The sequence below is a fragment of the Bombus vosnesenskii genome, unplaced genomic scaffold, assembly GCF_011952255.1.
Source record: "Bombus vosnesenskii isolate JDL3184/JDL3185 unplaced genomic scaffold, Bvos_JDL3184-5_v1.1 scf7180000013316, whole genome shotgun sequence".
NCBI classification, from domain to species: domain Eukaryota; kingdom Metazoa; phylum Arthropoda; class Insecta; order Hymenoptera; family Apidae; genus Bombus; species Bombus vosnesenskii.
In genome coordinates, this window is record NW_022882962.1 from 1455290 (window position 1) to 1482414 (window position 27125).

The 27125-nt window shown below is 40.0% G+C and overlaps 1 protein-coding gene across 5 annotated transcripts in view; it reads right to left on the reverse strand.

Moving 5' to 3' along the window:
* LOC117235436 overlaps window positions 1-20281 on the reverse strand; it is a 36117-nt gene extending 15836 nt beyond the window's left edge. The window contains exons 1-2 of one of the 5 annotated variants that reach the window (XM_033497451.1): window positions 19991-20281; window positions 17538-18685 (exon numbers count right to left, since the gene is read on the reverse strand). In XM_033497451.1, the coding sequence (XP_033353342.1) occupies window positions 17538-18493 (956 nt within the window). In that variant the 5' untranslated portion in view covers window positions 18494-18685; window positions 19991-20281. The other 4 variants (XM_033497450.1, XM_033497449.1, XM_033497452.1 and 1 more) reach the window with 4 other exon arrangements.
* Between the last annotated feature and the right edge of the window lie 6844 nt (window positions 20282-27125).

Consider the following 27125-nt stretch of genomic DNA (forward strand, 5'->3'; position numbering starts at 1 on the left):
CACTTCCGGTACTAGATTCGTCCTCGAATTCATTATCGAGAACGTAATCGTTGGGACCGAATGAAAACGACTCACCGTGGCGCGGGTTTGAGTCCGAGGGCAAGCAGTACGTCGATGCCCGCCATCTTTTGCTCTTGGTTCACTTGATTGCCACTCTTCGCACGTTGTTGGTGTTGGTGATGGTGCTGCTGCTGCCGCCTTTCCGTGGCCGGCTGATGCTGCTGCTGCTTACTGTCAGACAGACCATTCTTGCCGATCACTTTCTGACCATTTAGCATTTTAGCATGGGTGACCTTGAGGAGGGAGCGCTTCGCGTCCTCGACCAGCATCTTGGTGACCGGCTGCACGTTCACCGGCACGCCGATCGTCGGTACAGCACCACGACGCAACCTACTGCGCGCAGGAAGACCAAGCACAAGGTGCTCCATATCCTTCTCATAAGAATCGTTGGTGAAGTGGAGGGAGCATATACGCGCAGTTTGTATGTTGAACGGTATCTCGCCGTTCGAGAGGGGCACGCGACCGCACGCGCGCACCCATCGCGAGCGTACTTCCGGTATCTGGGGGAATCGATGGTAGCGGATACAACGACCGCGGGTTTGACGATGACTGTTGCGGCACGTAGCCACGGCGCACTGCGGCATTGTAACCTCTTAATCCGTTGTCTCCTTCGTATAAAATGATTAACGCACACACAGTGTTTCGCGCACAACAGTGTTTCACTCACACTCAACTAACACGCGATAACACCTCTCTACGACATCCTCGATGATAAGGTTGGAAATTCTATCGTCGTCCAACATCCATCTTCACAATGTCATGATTTCCAGAACACCAACGTTGCTCTCATAACTCACGAAACAACACGAAGTACTATTCTTTCACTTTAGAGCGTAAGTGGGCGTTTTGCAGCGATCCTTTGTTTCTGACGATCGATGTACGCGTCGGTAACCAGAGTCTTCCGGTGCGAACAGATGCGATCCAATCCTCTTCTTCCTGATGAACGATTCTTGAAATTGTTCCAATAGTTAATCGACGAAGCGTCGTTAACGGCGTGAACTTCGTTTACTTTGGTAGCAAACGCGTGACTAGATGCGTTTTGCCGGCTGAGCTGCTTTGCCAGGAATCGGTGACACTTCGATACTCAAAACAGACGCACGTGGGTGTGCATGGATCCACACGAACACTGACGAACGCGGCAAAGATGGAAATGTTCGATGTTCAAATTGTTCGATCGGCTTCTGTTGGATCCTTCGGATGTTCCTTTTTTTTAAGACACTGCACGTGTGTGGCCCGATAGAGGAAGAATCGCCTCTTTCCTAAAGGACGAGCGTCGCAGGCGGAAAGTCTTAAAGCGTAAACGTATCACTGCCGTGATATCGTAGAACGTGAGAAACAAGAGTGAGACGGTCACGCGACGGAAGCACTCTTGCGTACTCTAGATGACCGCGGGAGGTCGAAAGGGCATCGGTACCGCCCTGCGTGCGACGCCCTGCGAACTGTGGCTAGCGACGTAGAAGGGGACCGAATATCAAAGAGCGAAAGAGAGGAGTAGACAACGAGGAGGCTGGAGGGGGAAAGGGAATACGGACGGCAGAGTACCAAAAAACGATGTGTGCGTAGGCCTTCGAGCAGACGCCTCCACTTCCTCACGACTCAAATTCAAAACGTCACACGCACACGCGGTCGCGCGCCTCCTATAAATCGACCGTCCACCGCACGAGGGTGGGAGTTGTAAATTGAAGAAAGCGCAACAGCAACACGACGACGACGATCGGGGAAACGCGTGTGTACCGCATACGTCTTTTTCCGCAACACGTGCGAGAGACGGGTCCGCGTTGTCGGCGGAAGGTGTCGCCTCGCGTACCTTTCTCCGTTCGTGACGATCAGCGCTGTTTGATCGTGACGTTGATTGGTGGGCGGATCGTCAAGATGGCGACGGATGACGGTGGCTGAACGACGATCGTCGACGAGAGAGCACGAAAATCACCGAACTTGTCAGTATATACGACTCGTGGTAGTCACGAGAGAGAACACCAAGGGGCAATCGCTGCTGCTGCCGTCACGTCTTCCTCTGTAACTGACTGAAGAACGGAAACGCGGACGGTTCTAATTTCCACGAGGATAGTGACACTTTGAAAAATAAATATAACTATCGATGAGTAACACACGACCGTAATGTGAAACACTGAGTATTCCTGATGGACACCTTGCTAACTACTGAACGCGCGCTGCTTCTCCTTCAGACTGGCCGATCGGGTCCGGCTGTAGAACAAGAGACAGCCAGTGGCAGCTGCGTGTGCCTCCTCGTGTCTGCGTGAAACCGGTGAACCAATGATCGTGCTCCGATGCCGTCGCGGCAGGGATGACGAGTATTGTGGAGGGGGGACAGGGTTGGAAGGAAGAGAGACCAGGGAGACAGGGAAAAAGAGGGAGGAGGTCACCGCTACCGGCTAGGGTCCTTCAGGGGTTCGCTACCCCTCGAACCACGCGGTCCTCCTTGTCTCCGTTATCCGGTATAACCAACCGCTACCGATCTCCTCTCTCTCCTCGCCGTCCTTCTCGTGCGCTTTGCGACCCTTCTCCTTCAGCCACGATGCGCTTCCTCAACCTGGTCCTCACAGGGGCGTTAGGTTACGCGTACTCTTTTTCTCTTCATCTCCACGAATGGTTCGCGTTCGCTTTGTCTGCGACAGCATGCTGAACCCGCTGCTTCCTACCGACGACGACTATTGTCCAGTACTGGGCAAACACGCGTTAAGCGTTAAAGAGAATCAGATCTTGCCTTTGTGCTTCGTCGACTCGAATTTAGTCTCGGAAGAACTCCGTCATCATCGGAAGGAAGAAATATGTCCTCCGCTCTCGTATCGTAGACGTTTCCTATTGTAGAATCTTGCTTGGGATCACCACGGAAAATTCCGTTTCGTTTCGTTCCGTTACGAAAGGACCCTGATGGGACGCAGAGTCCTACAGGAGGCCTTCTAAAAATAATCGAAGCGAGGAGTTCGATTACAGTAAAGAGCACTCGCGATGGAATCTTCGATCGAACTCTCCGAATGTGTGATCGCTTCTTCTAATACGTCAGCGCACGTACGAACGTGTTCCGAGTACGTTTATTTGTCTTCGAATGGTACACTTTTTCAGAAACGTGAACGGTTGATAAAGTTGAGCCTTTAATTATTCCATTCAACTGTTTAGCGACTATAGCATTCGTAGAAAGTTTCTTGCCGATGAATGAACATTCCTCTGGTAAGACCGTTTCGTCTAACGCGTTTAAATAACGCAGAGAAAATATAGTATATACACCTGTATACTTATTTTTAATTTTACCATAGCAGGTAAAATCAGTTCAAGTAAAAGAGACGCGAGTTTAAGCCCAAAGCGAATAGAAATTGGATAAATTCCTGCAAAGAAAAGAATTCGATGGATTTAACACCTTGGCGAACAAGGTGGAAAGCACAGTTTTGTAGCTCTGCTGTGTATCGTAGCACTCAATTTCCCATAACCAGATGTAGCCGAAACTTGAAATATCGTAAGAGACTAAGAATATAGAAGTTTCTTTATTCTTATTCGAATTTGTAATTCGTTTGCAATGAAAAATCGTGAATCGTTAACACGCAATTTCAAAGCCGGTATATTCAAGTTGTGAATACTTTTTAATTCCAGATCGATGTTCTAATCGATGCTGGCGAGCCTTGCCTATATTGTTTCATTTTACGCACTTTGTGTCGATATTTCGACGGGATTCTATCGCGTATCTGAGAATACAGTAGTATTCCTCTCCTATTGCCGCTAATCAGGTTCTCATGGCATCTTATGTGGCACAAAGGAAGGAGAACTTGACCCCGTTCGATCGCAACCGAACCGAAACTGCACGATCAATAAGTCCGGTTAATTGTGTGGATACAAGAAAATTCCATGAACCGACCGACCCAGGATCGACGTCCTCTATCAAATCATCCGAATCGATTTTAATTGTTCGAGCGGCCGATGACAAAAAAGGAAACGCGGTCGAAGAACGAAGTTGGAGGAAAGCGTTGCAGCAACGATTCTGGGACATTTCTGTATTTGTTCAAGAAGATCGTGATGCTGGAGGGTCAGCCTCTTGCTTCGAGAAAAAAGCAAGCAAAAAGGGGAGGAGATCTGGCATTGAGCGAGGAATCACCGGGGATGTTGGCACACGACATCCCTCGCCTCTGCAACACCTTAAATGCTTCCAACGCTTCTAGATATTACTTAGAACGTGGCTGTAGCCACGAATAAAATGGAACGACTCGGTTCCTACGTTGACGCGTAAAATCGAAAAGATTGATTTTTCAGCAAATTATTAATACACGTATAAAAAGAAGCTTTCGCTCTACTGAATATTTAGGCACTTTTATACGATAAGGGTTGTTTTTTTATGACTTTTAGAAAGCTCTATCCCGATCCGGTTTCAAACGAAGCTAAGTTTAACCATAGATGATGTTAGATTTTGATAAAAAAGAACTTAAGATGTCAAATAATGTATACAATAACGAAACAATCCTCTTACTAAATCGAAATTCCAAAATAATGCGAAATAAATTTATTGTATGGAAAAAAGAGGCGCGTTCCAGTTACTTATAAGTTATTTAATAATCGTCGATCGATTAACCTAAATGGATCGATCGGAGGAAGCTTGCAAGGTTGCACATATGCGTGGAATCTAGATTTTCAATATGTATATCATCGCTGATAAGGAACTGGTCCGAGGAGGATTCTCAAGGGCGAGAGAAACAAATTAACAATCTCAGCGATATTAGGTTCACCACATCGGTCATTTTGGTTCGATAATCAAGACACGCGTACCAGATAACGTATGTTCTTCCGTGTATTAGTGGGATTAATGGCATCCAGTTATATCGCTATAGATGTAGTTCGTTCTGCGTACGACAGACAGATTTTCTTCATTGAATGAAGAACAAGTACAGATCTATTTCAATTCGAAGATGGTATCCCACTGGGGGTAGCCATTCACATGCTATATTACTATATCACTAAGCTATAATATTTTACCAAATGTCCTACTGGACAAATTGTAAAATGCAATAAATAAATAAATAAATAAAAAAAAGATCTATTTCATGGTCGCGTTAAAGTTTCTTTTCGCTGCTTGTAAATCCTTACTTTCACCCGGAATTAACGAATTTGAGTTTTTGAACTTATCGACTCGAACCAGACGATGATGGTGAAATCAGAGTTATTCGTTGTTATCTTTAGCGCGCAGTAAAAATAATCTCCCGTATTGTCATCAATAACAGAAGGTCTTCGACGAGGCTCGATGTAGACGCTCTAGTTCCAAGACAAACGTTCTCCTGCAACGCAACAGCTTCCCATCGATTCTCGACGAGGATCTTTCCCCTTATGCGATATCGTATAACCAGTGCGACGAACGCGTCGAGGTATCTCCCCCACGTTCCCAATCGTTCTTTCTCCTTCTCGGCAGCGGCTCAACGATTTTCTCGGAACGCTTCTGCGGAAACCGACTGCGTCCTGGTACCAGAACCGTGTTCTAACAGAAACATCTTCATGGCGTGGTTCTCTGGAGAGTTTTTGTCTGGATGCGTGACCAGTGCGTTCACTCTTTTGACCGCGTGGAGCCAAAGAGAAGCCATCGAAAAGAGAAGCAGGCACGAAAGCCCAGACTTCGGTGTGGTTCACGCGGCCTCTCAAATAAGGACAGACCGATTTCCGGTGGTCTCGCTCTTCCCTCCGTACCTCCGTGGCAACCTGACCCCTCCATCAAACGATCGAGGGTAACCTTTCTCTTTCTTCCTTGTTGTCCCAAGACTCTTCTTTCTTGGTCCAATGTGAAGAGAGAGAGAGAGGGGGGGAGGGGGAGAGAGAGAGAGGGAGGGAGGGAGGGAGGGAGGGAGAGAGACAGAGAGGACGTTGCGCGTCTCGCTTCTTTCCATGACGATACGCAGCCGCTCGTCTCACTCTCCAACGCGGCTACTAGAGCACGTTTTCGCTTCTTCCTCCGTTGGTCGGCTAGAACGGTCGTTCTTTCTTTCTTCGTCCAATATTAGAAGCCAGTAAGTCTGTCCTCGTCTTTGTTCATCTTTGTTGCGTGGATGGTCTTAGCAGGGCAGGCTGTGTGCGGGCGCTCCGCACAGCTGGCACAGGAGGGAAATAAGCCGAGGCGTCTCCAACTTGGGGCCACCAGACACGACCGCCTGGAGAACGACCAAGAAGGATGCGCAGCTGCGACTCCCTTTCGCCGTTTTACACAGCAACTTGGCTGCTACAGGTCGAAAAATCCTCTTCGTGGGACGAAAGAGGATTCGTCTGGCCGTGGGTTGCCCACAATCGAGCTACGCAATTTTAACCGCCTTTTCTTTTAATCTGTTCCACCGTTATCTCCTAGAAACGGAAGTATTCCGCGATAGGCAACGTCGTACAACGTCGTCGCTTTGTAACCTTCGTCGCTGTTCTCCGTTTGTCTAGCCGCGATTGTGTTCTTGCATCGGCACGTTTACGCGTCAAAATCAATTCTATCATCGTGTAACGCGATACGAAATCATTAAGACAGACAATGATGACACAATCGCTTATACGCACACGAATTGCTAATTTACTTCTTAATCTTGCTATTTCTATCGAGACCAGTTGTTACGTCTCAATCTTATCAAAATATTCCAAGGTTCTGATTTTTAATTTGAAAACGTTAAAGCAAATCGCGGTAAAGCAAAGCGTACGGTGTATTGATCAATATTTCGATTCCAAATAACAAAAGAAAAAAATGTCAACGAATTTTGGTGAACGTTTTCATTAAAATTCCTATTGATCGAACTTAACTCGAAATTGCTAGAACATGGACGTCGCCGTCATAACGGCGGCAATAATTGCACGACTGTGGGAATGTATACAGTGTCGCCAGAAACCGTAATCGGAACTTGATGTGACTGGTGCCAACCCATCTTCGAACATGAGTCTGTTAGTATGAACATCGGAGCATGCGTATTCCGACGCATTCACCGTGTACGCAGAGGATCGAAAAGCTTCTGCCCGAGGGCGGCTGAGATGGTACCAGCGATCAGTTTCCTACTATCTTTCCATCCTCTGTTTGACAACGTTACTTTAAAATTCGTAAATATAAGGATTCTATATAATACGAAACACACGTACACTGAGAATCTATATTCTTAACGTGTACATGTTTAATAAGACGTAAATAAACTCTATTTATATCTGTGTGATAATATTGTTTCCAATGATTAGTAATCGACATATTTTCAAACGAACAAATTGTTTGCCAGCGGTCAAGCAATCGGGAAAATAAACACGGGCGAATCAACCGAGGAGGTATACCGGCTGTAGTGACTCATTGGTCAAAGCATTTGCACGCAAGAAAATATATCTATACGTTACCATAGAAAAATATCACGACATGATCGCTTCATACGATACGATCCACGGTGACCAGCTTATCGTTGATAAAAAGCTGCGCGTCCAGATGAAGAAAAATTCTTATTGGTTCCGTAACAGAGTTAAATCGAACGTGGTTGGTAGCCACGCGTTAACTTACATTCCTTGCGTACGCGTGGTTTCAGCAGCACGAAGCAAACCAGGCGGGAGAGTGAAATTTACGTTGACCGCGTGGCAAGGCAGAAGCGTCGTCGGCGGTTCACCAACGAGCGTAGAAAGAGACGGAGGGAAAGCAGCGGGAAAAGAAAGCACGCGGCGGTGTGGCGCGGTGTAACATGGTATATTACATATTTAGCCGGAAACGGTGGAAAGCAAGCTTTGGTGGGCTCACCTGGCTTCTCAAGATTTTTCATCGTTTCTCCAGGTTGCCTCTCGGCTCGTTTTCCAACCACTTCGTCCGCTTATTACGCCGACCTAAGGCATGGTATCTTTGGTACACGGGCGCGTTCTAGGTGGTTCACCCCTCTCTCTTAAGGGGCAACCACCCCACTCGCGTGGTTCTTCCTATCTTCGTCTCGCTTTAACACCGGTGTGACTGTGAGGCTCGAGCGAAAGGGAACGAGAGAAGGGGAGACACCCTTCATCCTTGAGGCGGGGTCCCGGCCACCCCGCTGCTAGGTTCGCTAGGATCAATACCCGCCATCCGATCCAAAGTCCAAGCCACCCTCTCTTTGCCTGCGCTGCTTGCCTGTGCCTGCTTGCCTGCCAAAACCTGCCAACTTTGTCTGTCCAAGTCTCCGGAGAATTCGAGTGGCTTCCCAAATCCGTCATCACCGAGATGCTTTCGAATCACCGGACGGCTGCTCGAGGCTTCGTGGACAGCGCGATTATTCGCTGTGTCACCTTGACAGCATCCGACCAATACATGATCGATCATCGCGTATACACTAGATACGTATAGGCGATTCGTACAGTAAGACTAAAGTAAGAAACGCAGGTGAGAAAATTTCCACGATAATAACGTCGCGAGTATCGAGCAAGTTGGTTTAGATACCGCGTGACGGATCGTTGAAATCTTCCGAATTTACCAGTTCAGAAACTAAGTAACGGGTACCGTTCGTACTATTCGAACGACGTACGTCCATCTGGAGCTTGTTAATTGCGTAATTTTCCCAACTATAGGACTTTTACAGTCGTGGTTGGCAAGAAATTAGAGAATTAAATACGTCGAGACGCGTTAAACGCATTGAAACATCGCAAGATAAACAGAAACATCCATCAATTTCTCTTTAAATAACTTCTATACACTTGTTAATCTTCTTTTCCGTCGTTTCGATTTTATTGAATCAGTTAAATCAACATAATCCTCGATTAAATCACCCCAGCTGTTACCACAATTGGACATTCGGACTCTTTCGGTCGGCATAAGGCAACGTTGGACCTCGACAAGCCCGTGTAGTTTGACAAAAATTCGCTTATCGATCATTTTTTCGAAATTGACACGATACTTCTCTTGCGATCGTGTCTCGAGCCAACAGAAAACACCTTGTGCTAAAATAAAAACCAAGCAGATGTATTGTCGTATGGTCGCGTGGTTAGTAATGTATAAAGTATGACCATCCGATCGGTTGTACCAAGTTATGTTTAATTCATCCTTTCTTTGTCCCCGTTACACCAGGTACAAAGCCGACGTTTCCAATGCACCGGAGAATCGTTTTCGGAACTGGAGAACCGTGCACCAAATTGTTGTATCGCGTATTATCATACACCTCGCGAGACCGCGAAGTTTTCTCTGCATCGCCACTTAACAATCTCGATAATTAAATAATTAAACTTCACGAAATATTTCGAGCAAATCGCGTGCCGAACATATTTCGGCGAAACGAAAGGCAACTTTCCTTTCTTCTAGTACAAATGGCAAAACCTGTGGTATCGCGTTTCGAAACCCTTACACGTTTTAATCTTTGTGTGTATTTAAAAGGGCTACCACTGGATCAATCTAGTTTCATATTCGAGTTTGACGAGTACTCGTCAAAGAGAATACACAAAAGCGTGCCTGTTGCTTCCACATTAAACCAGTTAACTAAAAATCGTCGAGTTCTATATTCTGTACTATATACGAACCAAACTGCTGGCTGGTTTTTTACGCTAGTTTGTCGATACGTTAAAAGGTATTTTACATACCTTTATATTGGATTCATACTTTTTATACCGCTAATCGAATACCAGATAGACATCGATCAATTTTCTACGCAAAAATCTGTACGCCCAAAGAGATACATTCGACGATATATCTATTGGATAGATATCCGCTGTTTATGCGACGTTAAATTATCATGACGGTAGAAGGTAGACGACTTGAATGATGTACGTAAAAAAGGAAAAATCAAAATAACTCTACCATGAGAGAGACACAGAAATATTAGGTCGTCCGAAAGGTTTCTTTCGTTTTATGAGGAAGTAACGAACGCACAACATTTCCCGTTTTATATTATTTTATCGAATTACGAATGATCCATTTTGTTCTATCACAACGTTCGACAGATTAGGTTTCGTATTTGTACAAAGATGCGTCGTTGTAAAAGACGTGTCTGCAAAAGAAAAACACTTTTCGGACAAGTTGATATAATTGATACCTATCGTCATTCGCGATATCAAAAACAAGAACGGGCAATTGCAGTTGCTAAAGCCACGAAGGAAAATCAAAATCGTTTCAACGTCGCATCGAAATCGCTCGTCCGAGCACCTCGTCGTTAAAGTCCAAAGGGTGAAACCGACAAGCAACCGATATATATGTCGGGTTAACATTAAGATTTAAGGCGCGTAACGATTCTTCGTTTGAGTTAGTCGTCGTTTTACGAGACAGAGATTATATTTACGCGAATATACAAGATTTTACAAAATATTACGAATATTGAGTTTAATGAATGATAAGATTAACAGACGATAAGTTTAACTAATAATTAGATTAAAGAATAATAAGTTTAACGAACAATAAGAGATACAAATAATATGTCTTACGAATAATAAATTTAACGAATAATGAGATTAACGATTGATAGATTTAACGAATAATGAGATTAACGATTGATAGATTTAACGAATAATGAATTTAATTAACGCTATTAACAATGTTTCCGGGGTTCAAACGAATCCACGGTCAACGGGATAACTCTTTACTATGCGTAGAATAATTTTAAACACAAAAATACGATTGCTGAGACACTCGGTAAATTGGTCGATGTATCACTTTCCAAGGCGATCACACGAACGAATATCCGATGAAAATCTTCTTCGCTATACGACTGCATTTGTTTGTTATATGCTCGCTGGAGACATCGAGAAGGTTCCAATCGTTGTTGCCAGGCAATTTCTGTCAAAAGTTTGTTGCATACTCTTTGGAAACATCGAGAAAGATCCAAACGCCGTTACTAGGCAGTTTCTGTCTGGAGATTGATTCCTAATACAACGTGTATCCCATTATATCGACATCTCTAAAGTACAATTCTATGTGATTTCTAGGGAGAACGATACAACCGATTCACACCTTCGTCAGGCAAAACGTTTATCCCGTGACCGTGGTTACGTTCGGCGACCAGTTGTCACCTCGAACCCACTTTCGCTTTCACAAATGTCAAACAATTACAAACGACAATTGCTTAATTACAGTTATGATAAAATCTAGGCTAAAGCATTAGAAGGCTTCCTCAAAATTGCAAAGGGAAGGCTCCGGTTTTCCTTTCATCTCCGACATATAGAAATCTTTCCAATTATTCGAATCGTGATGGCGATGTATCTACGCGCAAAGAACACCATAAATCTCTCGGTGAAGAAACTCGCGTCTTTTTTCCCAGTCTGGAAGCAAAAGGGTTGAAAGGAAGATCCATCGGTTCGCAGGCTGGAACCCATATAGCGTCTCGTAGCGCGTTAGGAACCTGCTCTTTCTTCCTCTCGTTACTGCTATAAACGCGATAGCGTAACAGGGGTCAGAGCCCGTTTGGAGGGCGGAATTGCGAGGGGGATTTCCAGGAGGGGGATGACCGTGGTGGTGAAACGCACTGGGGCTGGAAGGCACGCCCGAGGGTGGTATTGCACGATGGTAACGGATGGTAACCGACCGGGCTTGGATCACCGGATGACGTCATTGCTGCGTTACCAGGATACCAAAGATCAAAGACCAATGAAAACGTCACCTTCTCCTCACACGAGCAACCTCTGAGGTCGAAGTCAACCTAACAATAGATTTTTTTTTTTCTAGCCTCTTTCTTTCCCTGTCTCTCTGACCCTCTACCTTTCTTTCTCTTTACTACACTGTTGAATCATTTCTCGATGCTGACTGTTGTGCTTATGATAATGACGCTTCTGTCTTCGTTATCGATTTCTATCTCGACTGTACGACGACGACAGACAGTCATACGACGTCGAGGATATAGCCGAGATTACGTGGCACGACGATCGCTGATATTTTATTTATACCTGTTGTCAGATATCCGAGGCGAAGGATTCGAGGAGACGCGCTCCAAAGAATAATCTATGATAATTATTTCATCCTGCGTTTATTCCGCCTTATTGGATCAAGCGTTCTTAACCTTCGACCTTGGAACAGCTAAGACATTTTCCTGGAATGCAAATGCTCCTTCGGGAACCGGCAGTCATAGTTCACCAGCGATTTATTTCAGGTTTACGAGTGATTATCACGACTGATTTGATGATACCTACGGTGGTATCTTGGATCGATGGCCAGTTTCGATTCTCTATTTTCGTCACGTCGTCGATACGAGATTACGTTTCGACAGTATACGAAAAAGGAAAATAGAAATAATATATCGTAAACCATTTTTGTATAATACATTTGTATGACCAGCGTATTTCCAAGATTTGGGGAAATGAGAATAGGTATAATATATCTCAATTCATTGGAACGAACTTTAACCTTAAAACTCGACCATTTTATTTACGACGGCTGTCCTAAATTCCGTTTACTTTATCATTCAATACCTACTTTCCTTTCTTAGGCCAGCGTCATTAAACAATTCTAATTGCAAGGTTCCGTTTGGTCAGAACAAAAGGTGCGTTAAACGTGAAAAAGGTTATTCATCCTAAACCGCTTATATCATTTGAAAACAAATCGTAGTACGTCTATAATTTGATTTTAATGTCTCCACCGAATAGTCGTTCTCCGTAAAATTTTCTACGATTTAACAATGTATGTTCACACCAGAAATTTCAACGACCCTATTATGTTTTGCATGCATAATGTTTTAGACAGTTAAACGGACAGTAATTCCGGATTTCTAGCTATTCAAAAATTTTACAACTTAAGCAGCTTCCTCGGACCTTTCTACGCCTGCACAGGTCAAAATTTGTACGGGGTGGGCATTCAACGTCGAAGGTTGACAAAATGCGGAGAAACTATGTAGACTTCAATTGTAAATAACCTTTGGTGCTGTTCAAAGTACCACGCTTTTCTTAATTCTGCTTTGAGCCGAGAATTTTTATTTTACCTATTTATTTCTTGCTCACAAAAGAGTTAGCGGACAAAAGAGATTCGTGATATTAGAAGAAAACTTGTAATACAATTAGTAAGAAAATTTGTAAGATATTAAGAAAAATGAATATGAGATCGAAAGAAGAAATCGTATGCCAATAAGGATATTTGTCATTACAACCTTAACGTCGACATATAAGATCGAAAATTCTACCAAATGTCAAAACTGGACAAATTGTGAATGTAAAGAATTAAAAAAAAAAAAAAAAAATATAGGATTGAAAAACAAGACAGAATTATATTTCGAAATTCGCTAAAGTCTACCATATAAATCAGCGAAAATCCGTTTATTGATAATGTTTGTAACGAGTCAGACGCGTAAAAATAATTACGTATCATATTGTAGATACGTCTTATTCGGAATATCGTCGGTTCTCCGGACATTCCGGTTGTAAAATTCTCTTGTACTAATAGGGACAAAGAGGAAAGTCTTATCCCTTCAAGACAAAGCATTTTTACGGTTTCAGGTACGAAACATTCAAGGTTGCACAAGAACCCTGACTCAGCGAGTCATATTCCGGTACCTAGGAAATTCTAAGAAAGATTCGTTATACCAAAGAAGGGATTTCAATAGCTGAGTAGATCGTTCGTACTAGCAAAGTACAAACTCTACCATGGATAAGCGCAAATTGTTTTCCATTGTTAAGCTGACATTGGTACGCTCGCCCGAAGAACCTCGAACAGCTGAGACCACGAACCACCGCCCTGTCTATCGGAAAATAGCAAGAACGAAGAAACGCGTTTCTCATCTGACGGAATATCCTACAGATTATTACGAAACAATTTTAGTTTAAATTTTAATTGTCTCTTCTAAAGGTTGTTTATTATAAACTAAAAAAAAAAAACATTTTCACGCCGGTTTCGTTACCATCGAACGCCTATAAAGCTTCGGAAATATTTTCAACGAATTATCATATCCTTCGAAAGAAATTAACGTATACAAACAGAAATTCCCTTGCTTTAAGGATGAACGTTGTTTGACCATCTAAATAATTCCTAGTGCTATTCTCTACCATCCGAGGTACTCGAAACAGCAACCATTTTTCTCCGTGAAAATTCGCGTTCACCTTTCAGCCTAACGAGACACGTCCGCCCTCCGGTGCACCGTCATAAAGGAACAATGCGCAAGAGCGTGGTTGAAAGAGGGCGAGGGTTCGCATGCTCTCGCCTCCAGAAAACCGCGTGTTCCAAGTTGGTACGGCCGAGGTAGCGGCACACGGTCACCAAAAATACCCACGAAGGATACGCAATATCCGTGAGCGTGCGGTGGCACGGGATCGCGGGCGTATGTACGCTTGCGTATATGACGCCTACGTTAAGAGAGGAACGCACGCATACGCGCACACACCGATAAGGAAGTGCGTCAGTGGATGATTGGAAAGACGGAGTAAGGCGAGACACAGCGAACGAACGAGTGCGTGCATGTCGACGCAGTCGCAAGGATCGCCGTCAGCCGACATCTGGCCGTGCGGTCCTTCGCCCGAGGGACCGAGGGACAAAGAAGACCTTCCCCTTTTCTTAGGGGCCTTGGGCTGGATTATATCGTGATCTCTCGCTCGCACGCACACCACCGTCTATCTGGTACCAGAGTAGCCCGGAGTGGTGGCTCGACGCCGCTGGTCTGCAGGCAGGCACACGTAACGACCCCACCGGTACCGTTTCTATGGTACCGTTCGCAGGGATTAACGCCCCTCCCGCTCGTAGACCGTTCCACTTCCATCCGGGCTGCGGGGTGAGATCAGCCTTGGCCTGGGACCAGACACCAAGGTACGCGTTCTTTCCAACCGATAGACAAGCAAACGGTCTCCGCATGTAATTAATGCAACGCGATTCGCTGCCAGACACGTCACGTTTTTAATCACGGTGTATCGTGTATTTGCGGGACGAAATGTCGTTCAAGGTCACGCTTTGGTACACGCAGGGTAAACCAGTTACGATTCGAATCGATTTCGATATTTCGATATATAGATATAAAGGGAATAGAAAGAGGAAGAAGGAGAATAGCCCAGGTAGTTTTTATGTCCTTGAACGAACTTTAGAGTCGATTCCAAGGTTGGGGCTAATGTTTAGCTTTCCTGCTGGAGGGTTTAGCCGATAACGGGAATATTATTCGATAATGCGAAAGAGAAATGTAGGAACGCGACAAAATGTTTTCTCTAAATAATATTATTTCGTTAGTTGCTTTTGTAAATTATTTCGGTAATAAACAATAACTGTATATCAGAGGGAAGAACGTCGATATCGTTGTTGCAACGACCAGCGACCAAGAGGATATAAAAGCTTTTGTAAAGGTGAAAGTTGCTTTGCAGCTGTTTGAGAAGCTTTTACAAAAGTTCTTGGTCGTAACTCGAAACAAACTTGTTTCGGTAATTATGAAAAGTTGCGATTTCATTCCTTCCATGAAAACATCCGATGCTTACGTTAACTATCGCGTTATTCGTTGGATAAAACGAAACTTCAAAAGGAAACTCGATCATTCAGGAAATTATTCAAGCGGAATTGGATAATACCGTAAATATGCGTTTCAGTTTCAATTGTTTGCAGCAGAGTAAGATAGAGAAAAATAAAATATTATGGAGAATTTTCTTTTGTATTTCCTATACGTTTGGACTACTATATAATTATTACGTAAAATTATTATATTTCTTTCCCCGCGTACGTATAGCATTGATATGCATACCTAGAGGAGATCATAAATTGATCTACTACCCTTACCGAGCAACATCGATAACGTTACCGTAAGAGTTGTAAATAGAAATGGTAGCGCAGAAGATTGTCATCACTGGTGTTATGACCTTCGTATTAGACTCGTTTAATCTTTATATAACGCAACTAACTCATACATCCACGACAGATCGCGTAATTTAATAAATTCCATGTTTCTTAAAAATCTGATTGCTCGTATAAACTTCCTTTTGCCTTGCGATAAGAGTTAATACAACTATCGTACGTTTCTCGTTGACGCGGTTACATGTTAATACCATGTTCGTTGATATTTCTTAACGAAAAAACGAAACTGATGTAGGTAGTATGCTCGTATGATAAATATAAAAGTTTTTTAAACCAGATATCGAATATTTAGATACGTTAGATATGATTACAAATTTCCAGTTACATTTATTTATCGATTATACTGATAGTTCTACGTAGCAAATGTTGGTTTCTTCTATCTTTAAGAGAATACGTATATGAAAGCTTTAGTTTTCTATATAGTTTTCAAAGTTTCGAAACTTTTTTCGAAAGTTAATTTGAGTAATTTCATATAATGTGCCAAGTATTACATGCGGCATTTAAAAAAAAATGTTCGGTTGATAAGCGAAATACGAAGAGGTGGTTCATGCTCCACCGCGAGATTTCCGAGTAACCAATCAATTCGAGGAAGTACAATTCCGAGCGCTAGGGGTTAACGACCAAACTCGATCGTCACTCTTTTCGTCTGTTTCTTGTTGCAACGATACGAAATATTCGAAGACCTATCGGTATTGTCTCACGCGTAAATTGCACCGCCTAGTAGTAAATAGTAAATATTAGTAAGTATTAGTGAATATTTTCGAGTAAGAAAGAATAAGCAACGTAGTTATGCGTTAAAAGACTCATTTAAGCATATAAAGCAGTTCCACTTTGAAAAGAAAAAGACAAAGGGGAAAGATTGTTTGTTCTACATAGGAGGTAAGCGAGAAAAGAAGGAGAAAGCGGCAGAACAGTCATCCTGTTATCGACACTACCGCGCTGCTTATCGTTCTACGGTCAATATTTCTTTCCCCGTTCTTTTTTTTCTCTTTCTCTTTCCCACTTCTCCGATTCCACATCGTTAGCGCGCGTTTGCGCGCTCGTCAATGCTTCTCTTATCCCGACTTTATCGGCCGATAACGCCAATCTTGGACAGCATCGGCGATTACGGCGAAAAAAGGAAGTAGAGCGACGCTGTGGAAGCGCTTTCCGCCGATCGAATTTGTCGGTGGCGAGTGAGCGGCCGTTCTCCATGCCGGAGAACGTGCACGGTAACGACCGCAACCTCGTTACAAAGACGATTCTACGCGCGGTGTCTCGATTCCTCATTGCGATGTGTTCCTTTCGAAATACACGCGTGCATACATACGCGCGCGCACGCTTCTTCGTGCCATTGCGGACCAGCGAAACAACGTCATGAACCAAACGATTTTGTAATTGGAACGTTGATCAGCATCCGACGACATTGAGCGACGACGACGTCCGATGGAATTTGATAACGCGAACCGTAATGACGTCCGTGTAATGAAAACGTACGTTTCGAAATAGGGAAACAACAATCTTTAACTACTGATAATGATCGTTCAGAGAAAACGTTATCGTTTCATTTGATAGATCTCTTCTTCTTTTAAAGTAAGGTAAAATAGACGGAACTAAATAAGAAAAGACTTTAGTTATTTGACTATCCTGATATTTTACAGAAAAATAAATTAGAAAAAGAATTTATACACGTAAAGCTGTTAAAATCACGAAATGTTTAAATAATTTTATACAACATTTTTGTTGAGCAATCTAAGATTTCCTATTCTAAATAATTTCTTAAAGTATGAATTAACGTTATACAAAATAGAATGCTTAAAATTTTACTCACCATTTGATACTTTTTTTGATGATGTTGCTAACAATTCTCTGAGATTTTCTACTAGGTAAATTAAGAACATCGTTACTTTTCTTCTTTCTGGTTCTCTTCTCTTTTACATTCTTCTTCTCTGGTTGAGCATCATTGATAGGGGTCTCTTCTTCGTCTCCAACTAATTCTTCGACTTTAGCAGAATTCTGAACCCATTCTGCTACATGAACCTCAACCTTTTGATCAGTCGATAATGCAGATTCGGCTCTGAGTTCTTCTTCATTGATAAGTTCACTAACAGTTGTAGGAGGGCCTACTATTCCAACTTCCATATGTTCGATCTCCATGGATTGCTTAGTATCAGAATTTCTCCTGGATGATACAGATTCGTTTATTATAAGAACATCTGTATCATCGTTTGTAGTTTCTACTACATCTTCTTTCTTTGACTCTATGTCTGTCTGTTCTTTAGTTTCTTCGTTAACATTTTTATTTTCTTGCTTCAAATGTTTAGGTTCTGCAGCAAATTGTCGGACTTCTGTTGAACCTAAATTTTCATGTACTACTTTTAATATTTCATTTAGTGTTTCTTCTTCTTCGGAAATAGTATTTTTAATATCTTTAACTTTTAAAGACGAATTTTCTATTTGTTTAGAGTTCTCCTCGTTATCCATTTCTTTTAGTCTTGCATTCATTGTTACATCTTCTTTCGTATGTTTCTCATTTTCAGACATAGTATTTTCAATGTTATTAGAGTTTTCTGAATCTAAACTTGATTCTTGTTTTTTGACATCAACGACAGCAACTACTTTCAAAGCATTTTCATAAGAATCATCTAGCTCCGATTCATTTTTATTAGAAATTTCCTGCATCTCTTTATCCTCCACTTTTTTCATGGATGTTGTAGGATCATTTAATACTTCCTCCTTATCTACAACTTTTATTAAATCCATGTCTTCTATTTTACTCTCCGCCATTTTTTATATTAGTTGCTTTTAGAGATTCATTTGAAATATTCAAATATGTATAAATATTTAAATAATGATGAATTTTTGAGGTATATTAAATTCACTGTTATCATGTTACCATATGAGCATATATCGACAAATTAAATTATGAAGTCTTTCTTTCGAGTAATATATTATCCATTTGTGTGTTTCATTTTTATTCTGTAAAAAATATAATACATTAATTAATTATAACATTTACATTTACATTTTATATTTTACGAATAACATTCTCATAATCTCTTCTATCGACCGATGGTCGGTAAAAGCGATTCCTCAAATGAAAATTTACGTTAAAATTTGAGGTTAGAAACGTACAGTATCGTTGAAAACATTGTATCATAAACGTGTAAAGAAACTGCACGATATCAGCGTACTTAAAATATCGATACTCTATAATTATCTCCAGTTTTAGCTCGTGGTTTACAATGACGCAAAAGTTTTGAATATTGAGCTATGGTAACATTGAACTTTGTAATAATTAATCACTGATGTTTAAGCAAATCCTATTCTGCATAAATGATGTCTCGATATCTATGTCACCATTTCTACGTGCAGAAACGAAATTTTCCGCTAATTTCATGAACATAAAAATTATAGATTACATTAAAATATCATAGCTTACACAAAGAAAACTGTAGTTTATTTATATGTCATCTTTATCTTGTTTTGCCAACGAAGACTTAGTATTTTGCGTAAAGTTATAAGAGTTGTATCTCAGATATTATAGATTACCTTCTGTTATATATTTTTCACTTTATGCTGATGAATCCACTTGATATTCACAATATGAAATGCACTTTAGAATAAATCGTGACATTTGTTTGACTCGAAAGTTACTTAATGACACTATCGAGGTATAACATTATTGGGCGACACGTTCATAACCTCACTTTTTTCCTTCTTGACAATACGATTACGATAGTGAGTCGAAAATGCACAGGAATGAAAGAATGGCGATCTCAATAAGTGGAAATCTCGAATACATGTAATCAGTATTAAAATAGGGAAGAGCAAATAGAGAAGGCACATAAAATACTGCACACTAAAAAGAGTATAAAGTCACAGGGACGTGTCAGTCAACCCTGTTGTATATATGCCTTTTTCCGTCTTTCTCTCTCTGTTTCAAAGGGTACTCTTATTTTTACATTATGGCTGACGGTCACGAAAGCAATCCAATGAAGACAATATACTAATATTACTTAAAAAGAAGTTTTCACGGTACCGAAGTAAAATGAGAACACGACCCCGTGGTACGTAAGGCTAGTGACCTCTACCTCTTTGAAGTATGCGTTTATGTGTGCATGCATGTATTTCTGTGCGTACGTATAGTAAACCGACGTGCTTAGTCTGATTTACCTAGTATTATACGCGTGTTGAACGTCCGCGAATTAAATACTTATACACGATTGTATTTTCTGTTCGAAAGAACATCACGATATAGTTTAAGCCAACCATTGTACATACTGGTGTATTTGCGTCGCATTATGTAGCATTTCGTGCCGACTGCATCTTCGCGGATTTTTTTGTTCCGACCAATCAAACGCGTTTACACGTTTCTTTGACAGCGACGCCTTCCGTGGAACGTGAACACGATATTAAATTGTCACAGGACTCGATTCAAGTTAACGATACAATTTTCGCACAAAAAACACCGCAAACGATTCACACAGCAGAAAAATTCTACGTACTCGCGACACACTATACTCGGACTATTTTTCGTTTGTGACCAAGCCGCGCGCGCGTGTTCCCAACAAAATGGCCGTTCTGCGATATAGTGTATATTCTTGTCATTCGCATTTTTTTGCTTCACACTTTTTTCTTTTATATTTAAATATCGTTGTTATTTGTAAATGTATTATGGTGAATACCGGGAAGTATTTTTGAAAATTTACCATTTAATCTATATTGAAACTAAAAACAATTTAAGACACTAGATAATCAATCTCTCCATAACACATGTGATAGTGGCGCCAATTTTAAATCTGATAAGATAGAATGCTTGTATGCACTTTGCTTTAGGAACGTTAATTTTAAAAGTTACTTATTTATTAGGAAAATATTATTTCAAAGTCGAAAAGGTATTCTAAATTATCATTAATCTTATTTGTTAAAATTATTTTATTCGCCCCGTTATTGTGAAACTATAAAAATACGTCGAAGACATATTTCAGCAGATTACGAATATTCATTATAAAATATATTGCTAGTTTTTATCGATACTGTATTTATTAAAATTTTTGTAATATCTGCTTCTATCACATATATGTAGCTTTCCCTAGATACCTTGATATGTTCCAATACCTTTCATCGTTTTCTCTATTTAACTTATCTTAATATATTAATAGTTTCTTCGAAATATGGTTCATAAATATATTCATGCATTTATTAAAACGTTAAGATTAAAATTTGCAAAATCATTTTACATATTTTACATATAATTGCGTAAAAAGGATATTATTATTTAAGCATTTCTGATATTTATAGATAAAAAGAGATGGTGCGTTTTGCATTAAAAATAAGTTAAAACTTATTACTTGGTCAACTTGGTCAATTTAATTGGAAATATGTATATAAATAATGTCTAGTTGCAAGTGAAACAAATTTTATTTTTAGTAACAAATTATATCGTTACTTCTTGATATTATATTATTGACAAATATAGCAAATATGCATATTTTTGTCATATATATATATATATATATAGATATACAGGGTGGTTGGTAACTGGTGGTACAAGCGGAAAGGGGGTGATTCTACGCGAAAAAAGAAGTCGAAAATATAGAATAAACATTTTTTTTTTTTTTTTTAATTTTTCCATCGAGACAACGATCTACAGTGAGATCCGTTATAACGAGACGCGATAAAGTGCAGGCGTACCGAGCGAAAATTCAAAGTCGATTTTCTCGAAAACAAAGCCTCGAACGAAAAATTTTTATTCTATATTTTTGACTTGTTTTTTCGCATAGAATCACCCCCTTTCCGCTTGTATCACCAGTTACCAATCACCCTGTATATATACAGGTAGAAGGATTATGTGGATATATTTTCAAGTAACGTAAAAGATATTGTATTGGTCTTGTATATTTACAGGTTATTTATGATTTATAATCAATAATGTCGTACAATATATATATCAACAAAATAATATTTTAGTCGTTCTTATAAAGCTAATAAAATCTAAAGGCTAAACAGTCAAGGTTGATCTAAAAGTTGGCTTCTCTCTGTACCACGAACCTTTTGTTCATGGTTACCATCGTGTTTGCTACCTAACAATAAATAAACAAACAAGTATAAATCTATACATTCCACGCGCCACGTGGTAGTGAGGGTAGTGATGATAATTAGTATTGTAAACCACGATCGCAGTAAACACGATGTCGAGCAGTCTCGTTTCAGTCTCAATCTAAATGCTTTTTAATTACAATTAGGCTGTGGATTTTTCTATATTTTTGGGAAATTTGAAGTTCCAAAAATGCACATAATGCGCAAAATACGCTAAAACCAAAAAAATAATCAAATCGTATTTGTTGCGATATACAGTAGATAAAAGATCTCTCTGTCTAGGTTCGATCTTTTAAATTATAGTCATAAAAATACGAATTTGTATAAATCACCGCACTCTAATTCTAATAGTTTGAATAAAAATATTCAAGATAGTTTTACATGACAAGGAATAAAGATCTTCCACGTATAGTTTAAGAAGTTTTCGATTTTCGAGAGTTTTTAATTTCCACTGGAAAAGATACTTTTACGAAAGCTAAGAGTAAAATATTTTTCAACTAAAAAGTACAAACGTCGATAGGTTCCTTAGAAATGAAATTATTTTCCATTTTATTTTCTTCCTACAATAAAATATCTATTAGATTTTATCTGAACTCGGATAGAATCAATTAACCATTCTTTAAAGATTAAACTAATTTTCATTCGCCGAAACTAAGTTGCACGCAAATAAATAAAAAAATATTCGTAAATCTGTCGAATGATATTCATTAAATATACGTTACATTACTGGATAATCGAATCGTTTCGATGCTTCCGCGAAGAAACAACTATGTATTGCACATTTTATCGAGTATGTTCTTTGCAAACTCGTTAAGAATCTAACATACGTATAACATATTGAATTATTTAACACGCTCGTTTGACTTTGCGTGATATAGCACATTTTCATCGTCCATAAATCGTGGAAAGTAAGATTAACAAAACAGAATGATGTACGGCAACCTGTTAACTGCAGATCGGGAACATGTAATAATCGGACATCGAATGCATCATCTATTTTGGATACGCTCATTAATAGTATACAATTCCGTTTATGAAACCTTGTCCCGTGGAAATGTCGGCTTTTCATCTTGTTATTCCAGTCGCAGCAGAGTTATTCGAATTCTTTTTGACAATGATCGACATTCTCGGTGTTTGCCGTTTTGATATTTGCGAACTCTCTCGCGGACTCTAACGGTTCAACGATATATCATTCGCGCGTTTGATTTGTTTCTTCATTTCTCATTTCTAATTAACGTTATCATTATTTGCGAAACGGATACGAAATAATTTCTCACGTGTTCAGACGAAATATTAACACAGCGTTACAAATGTAGAACGTTTGAAAGTTCAACACACGAATGTTGTATAATTTCTGTTTAAACGGATTTGAATAATCTCATTATAGCGAATATACCTTGTCAGGTTCAAGGCAAAGTAGAAGTGACGTAGTGGCAATCGATTTTTACTATAGACATATACTCGCTGGCTACACCGTACATTACGATAGCTTAAATTACAAATTATAATCCTAATTTTGATATTCGTCCTCCGTATAAGAGAGCAATTTGATTCGGTACAGTAATTAGATAATTTTGTCGAAGTATAGTCGTGTACATATTATGCTTTATAATATCGCACGGAATCGTCGTTGAACGCGCCACAATTTGCCCGGTTAGCATTTTATCTGAAATATCGTAAATAAAGTAACAAATTCGCAGGTACTGTTATGCCAAAGTTTGCTTAGTTAATATTTCATCCGACTACCAGCGAGTTAAATTATTACCAACCATTTTATGGCTACTCTCTGAGGTATAATCAGAAAATATATCGTATATTCTATTGGATTATAGATCGCAAAGCGTCGACAAATACCGAGAAATATTTAAGGGGTCGTTTTTCGTGCATGCATAGGTACACTGAGTCGCGGATATTTTATTACACGATACATCTGCGTGCCCTATGTGTACGTTATGTAAAATATTTTCTCTACCTAAATCGTCTACCTATATACGCTTCTTTCGTGCTTTCTGTTCACCGAAATACATTATCGTTTTCCTTTTTATCTATCGAATAGCACCTGTTTCCGTCATTTCAGACGCGCATACTTAGTCATTTCTTTCCTTTTCCTTATAATTTTTTGATACCTAGTCGTGATTGTAAATAACGTGTTAAACGGCTTAATGTCTTGTTTGTTGGAGTCGAGTTTACACACAGAAGTAAAACAAACAAAGCATATACATGTACGAACGTTAATTCTTTCGAGCAAAATGTGATTATACTTTGAGATAACAACGTGGTCGATAATTACAGGTACTTGCAATCTATACGAAAAGACGATTTGCTTGCAAGAACGCAAGATATTCGTAGAAGATTTACTATAATGCTTCAACTTGAAACTTTTAACGCGAAAAAATAGGAAAGCGTCGGATACATATTTATTAAATGACAATTAGGTAAGATATGTTTCCGCGTTTAGTTCGTTAATACGATGCAAGATTGTATCTCCTTTTAATGTTTGTAGGTAATGAATAACGTCTTTTTCTTTTTACTTCTATCATGGTCGGATTCAATTCGTTTCTATTCGCAATTTGAATCTCATAAATTTCAATGTTAATCTATCATCGATTTCTAAATATATTTTGTGATCAAGAAATAGTAAATAGGATTATAATTATCGGTCCTTTGAAGAATAATCATATTCTGTCGTTAATTGATCACACAGATTTCTATGACTAACAATGTCTCATGTTTGCGTTTACTCGATCGATATTCATTATCCTTCGTCTTTTCATCTTCCACTTTAACGGTATTTAATTTATGCGTAAATAAATTGTTATCAAGAATATTCCAACGAACTAGTTCACGGGACAATTTAAACCTTAACGGATGTAGGCTATAAAAAATTGATTTGACCTAATTAGTTGTAGCTATATTAAGTTCTTCGTGGCCAGCGATACGAAAGCACTGGCTTTATTGATTTTTAAGACCGATACTTTCCAAATGATCCCCTTCATCATCCGTTATCTTCGTGTTTTAAATAAATATGCATGCTGCACGAATTAATATTTCTCGATCGATTCTTCGCTCAAATTCTTTCGTAATATTCCTGTTTGCATAGCCAAGATTATCTATGCGGCATATTAATGCCTCTCATTAATTTGCATAAATGCTAGCGGCAAGATCAACATGTTTTACTTGTTGCATGTAAATTCGACTTAGATACAGGATGAAAACGTTCGTTCGTATCGTGTTAGTGTCTCCGTTGATAGGATCGTGAGAAGAGTTCACGATCGCCGTGACGATCCATGCGAAATGATCGAATTAAAAACTATTGCACGTTTCGTCGCTTATGCATATCTTATGTATTATCGCCTACTACTTTGCTCGACAAAATAGTCATTTATAGTACGAAATAATTACAACAATGGTCGAGTAACAACAATATCAAAATCAACCGTCGAATCGGTGAGAAACAGCGAAACGAAACGCAGAACTTAATTTCGGGCGAAACGATCCACCGGATACAGTTCGGTAACCCTCTATAACGTCGTATGATATTCAAGTTACATCATACAGCTATATACATATACGTACATAGGTATCTATATATTTAGTGTCCTATTTTATTTACTCGTCGAGACATCGTATTATATCGTCGTTCTCATCGCACCGCCGTCAAATAATTGATTCATTGTTTATTATTAATTCCGAATTCTCGGTTCAAGACGGGACACTATAATTTTTCTGCCAATATACATACGTATTATAGATCGTAAATTTCCGATTAATTATAGAGGGTGAAAGACGATTTTCGCGTAGATTACGTAATCGTTACGTTGCTTTCGACGACAAGATATAATTCTGGCTATGTAACGATGTTTCTCACGCGGAGATTAACCGATTAAAATGTTAAAACAATAACCAACGTCATTGTCACTGACTCGTTGACTAATTAGGCGATTAATAAGTCAAATGAGAATTTAAATCAAACGATGTTCGAACGTAGCCGTAATATTTAGATCGCACGAGTAAAAGGGTTATGCGAATGAACGTGAAATTATTCGAAACGAAACAACGAACTCACTGTGTTTTAAAGACAACGCGTATCTTTATACAGCTTTGCCTATAGATACGTATCGTACAGTTCCATCAGAATTCTACGAAATTACATTCATTTATGATACATTGCACTTATTCCTTACACATCACGATAAACACGCAAATTTTATTTACATTCTGTTCCCGGTATTCACGCTCGTATTTCTATTCGAATTTTAATATCCTATCGCTTAACGGTTAAATATCTTTTGCTATTCGCTACAATGGATCGATCTATTTCTTCTAAAGGAACGAACGAGTCATACAACCGTTTTACTATTTCACGAGGACAGAAATCGAGCCTTCGAGCCCAAACCGATACTGCGAATCGAAAAGCGTTATCCATCTTTCGTAAAAGGGAATCACAAAGAACGATCTTTCGCATGTCAGGTGCGTGACAGTTTGTAACAAGCGAATTTCTCTCTTAAGAATTAATGAAACAAATTTGAAGGTATCTACGATATGAAAACTTTCGTCTCGTCACGGCGTTCGCGTATTGCACTGTCGCTCTGTTTAGTTACTACGTACTCGTCCGTCTAAAGTACGATGAACTTAAAAGAGGTACGATTGACGAGAGAACTTGTATTTTCTACCGCGTTTCGTGCGTTTAGAAGCTGTTACTCTCTCCTTCGCACGTCGATCAACGAAATTGTATTTTCAAATATTAACAAGAACGAACGTTCTATAAATAACAGAAGAATCGTTGATTATTGCGTGCAGATCGTTGAACAAATATTTTCCGTCGCCTACGATCGGTCGACGAAGCGACGAATCTTCGCAACGAACGGAAAAATTCTCTACGAAACGAAATTCTATCGACACGACTTGACACGACCAACACAATTAACAACTACCATAGGGATATACCGGTCGAATTGAATCCGAAACAAGCATTGCATTTCTATCGTCAAATGAAAGAAGGAGGGTGTTTCGGCAGAAAGAATCGGAAACACCACGAAAACGATCACACAAGCAAAAGGTCTCTACAAACGGACTCACGACAGAGAGGGAGAGATAGAGAAAGGCTCTCTATGGAGAGGAAATCACGATGAGTGCAGCGGCTCTCTGACGCGATACAAGGGAAATCTGTGCAGCAATGATGATCAAAGCGAAGGTCTTTGAAGAGGAGTATCACGGTGAATAGGTTGACGAGGATGTTCAACGTCTGTAGGAACGCCGATCGGCCACGTGAAACGTTCTTCCTGTATTTCCGTGTGGGTTTGATGGATCTTCTTTT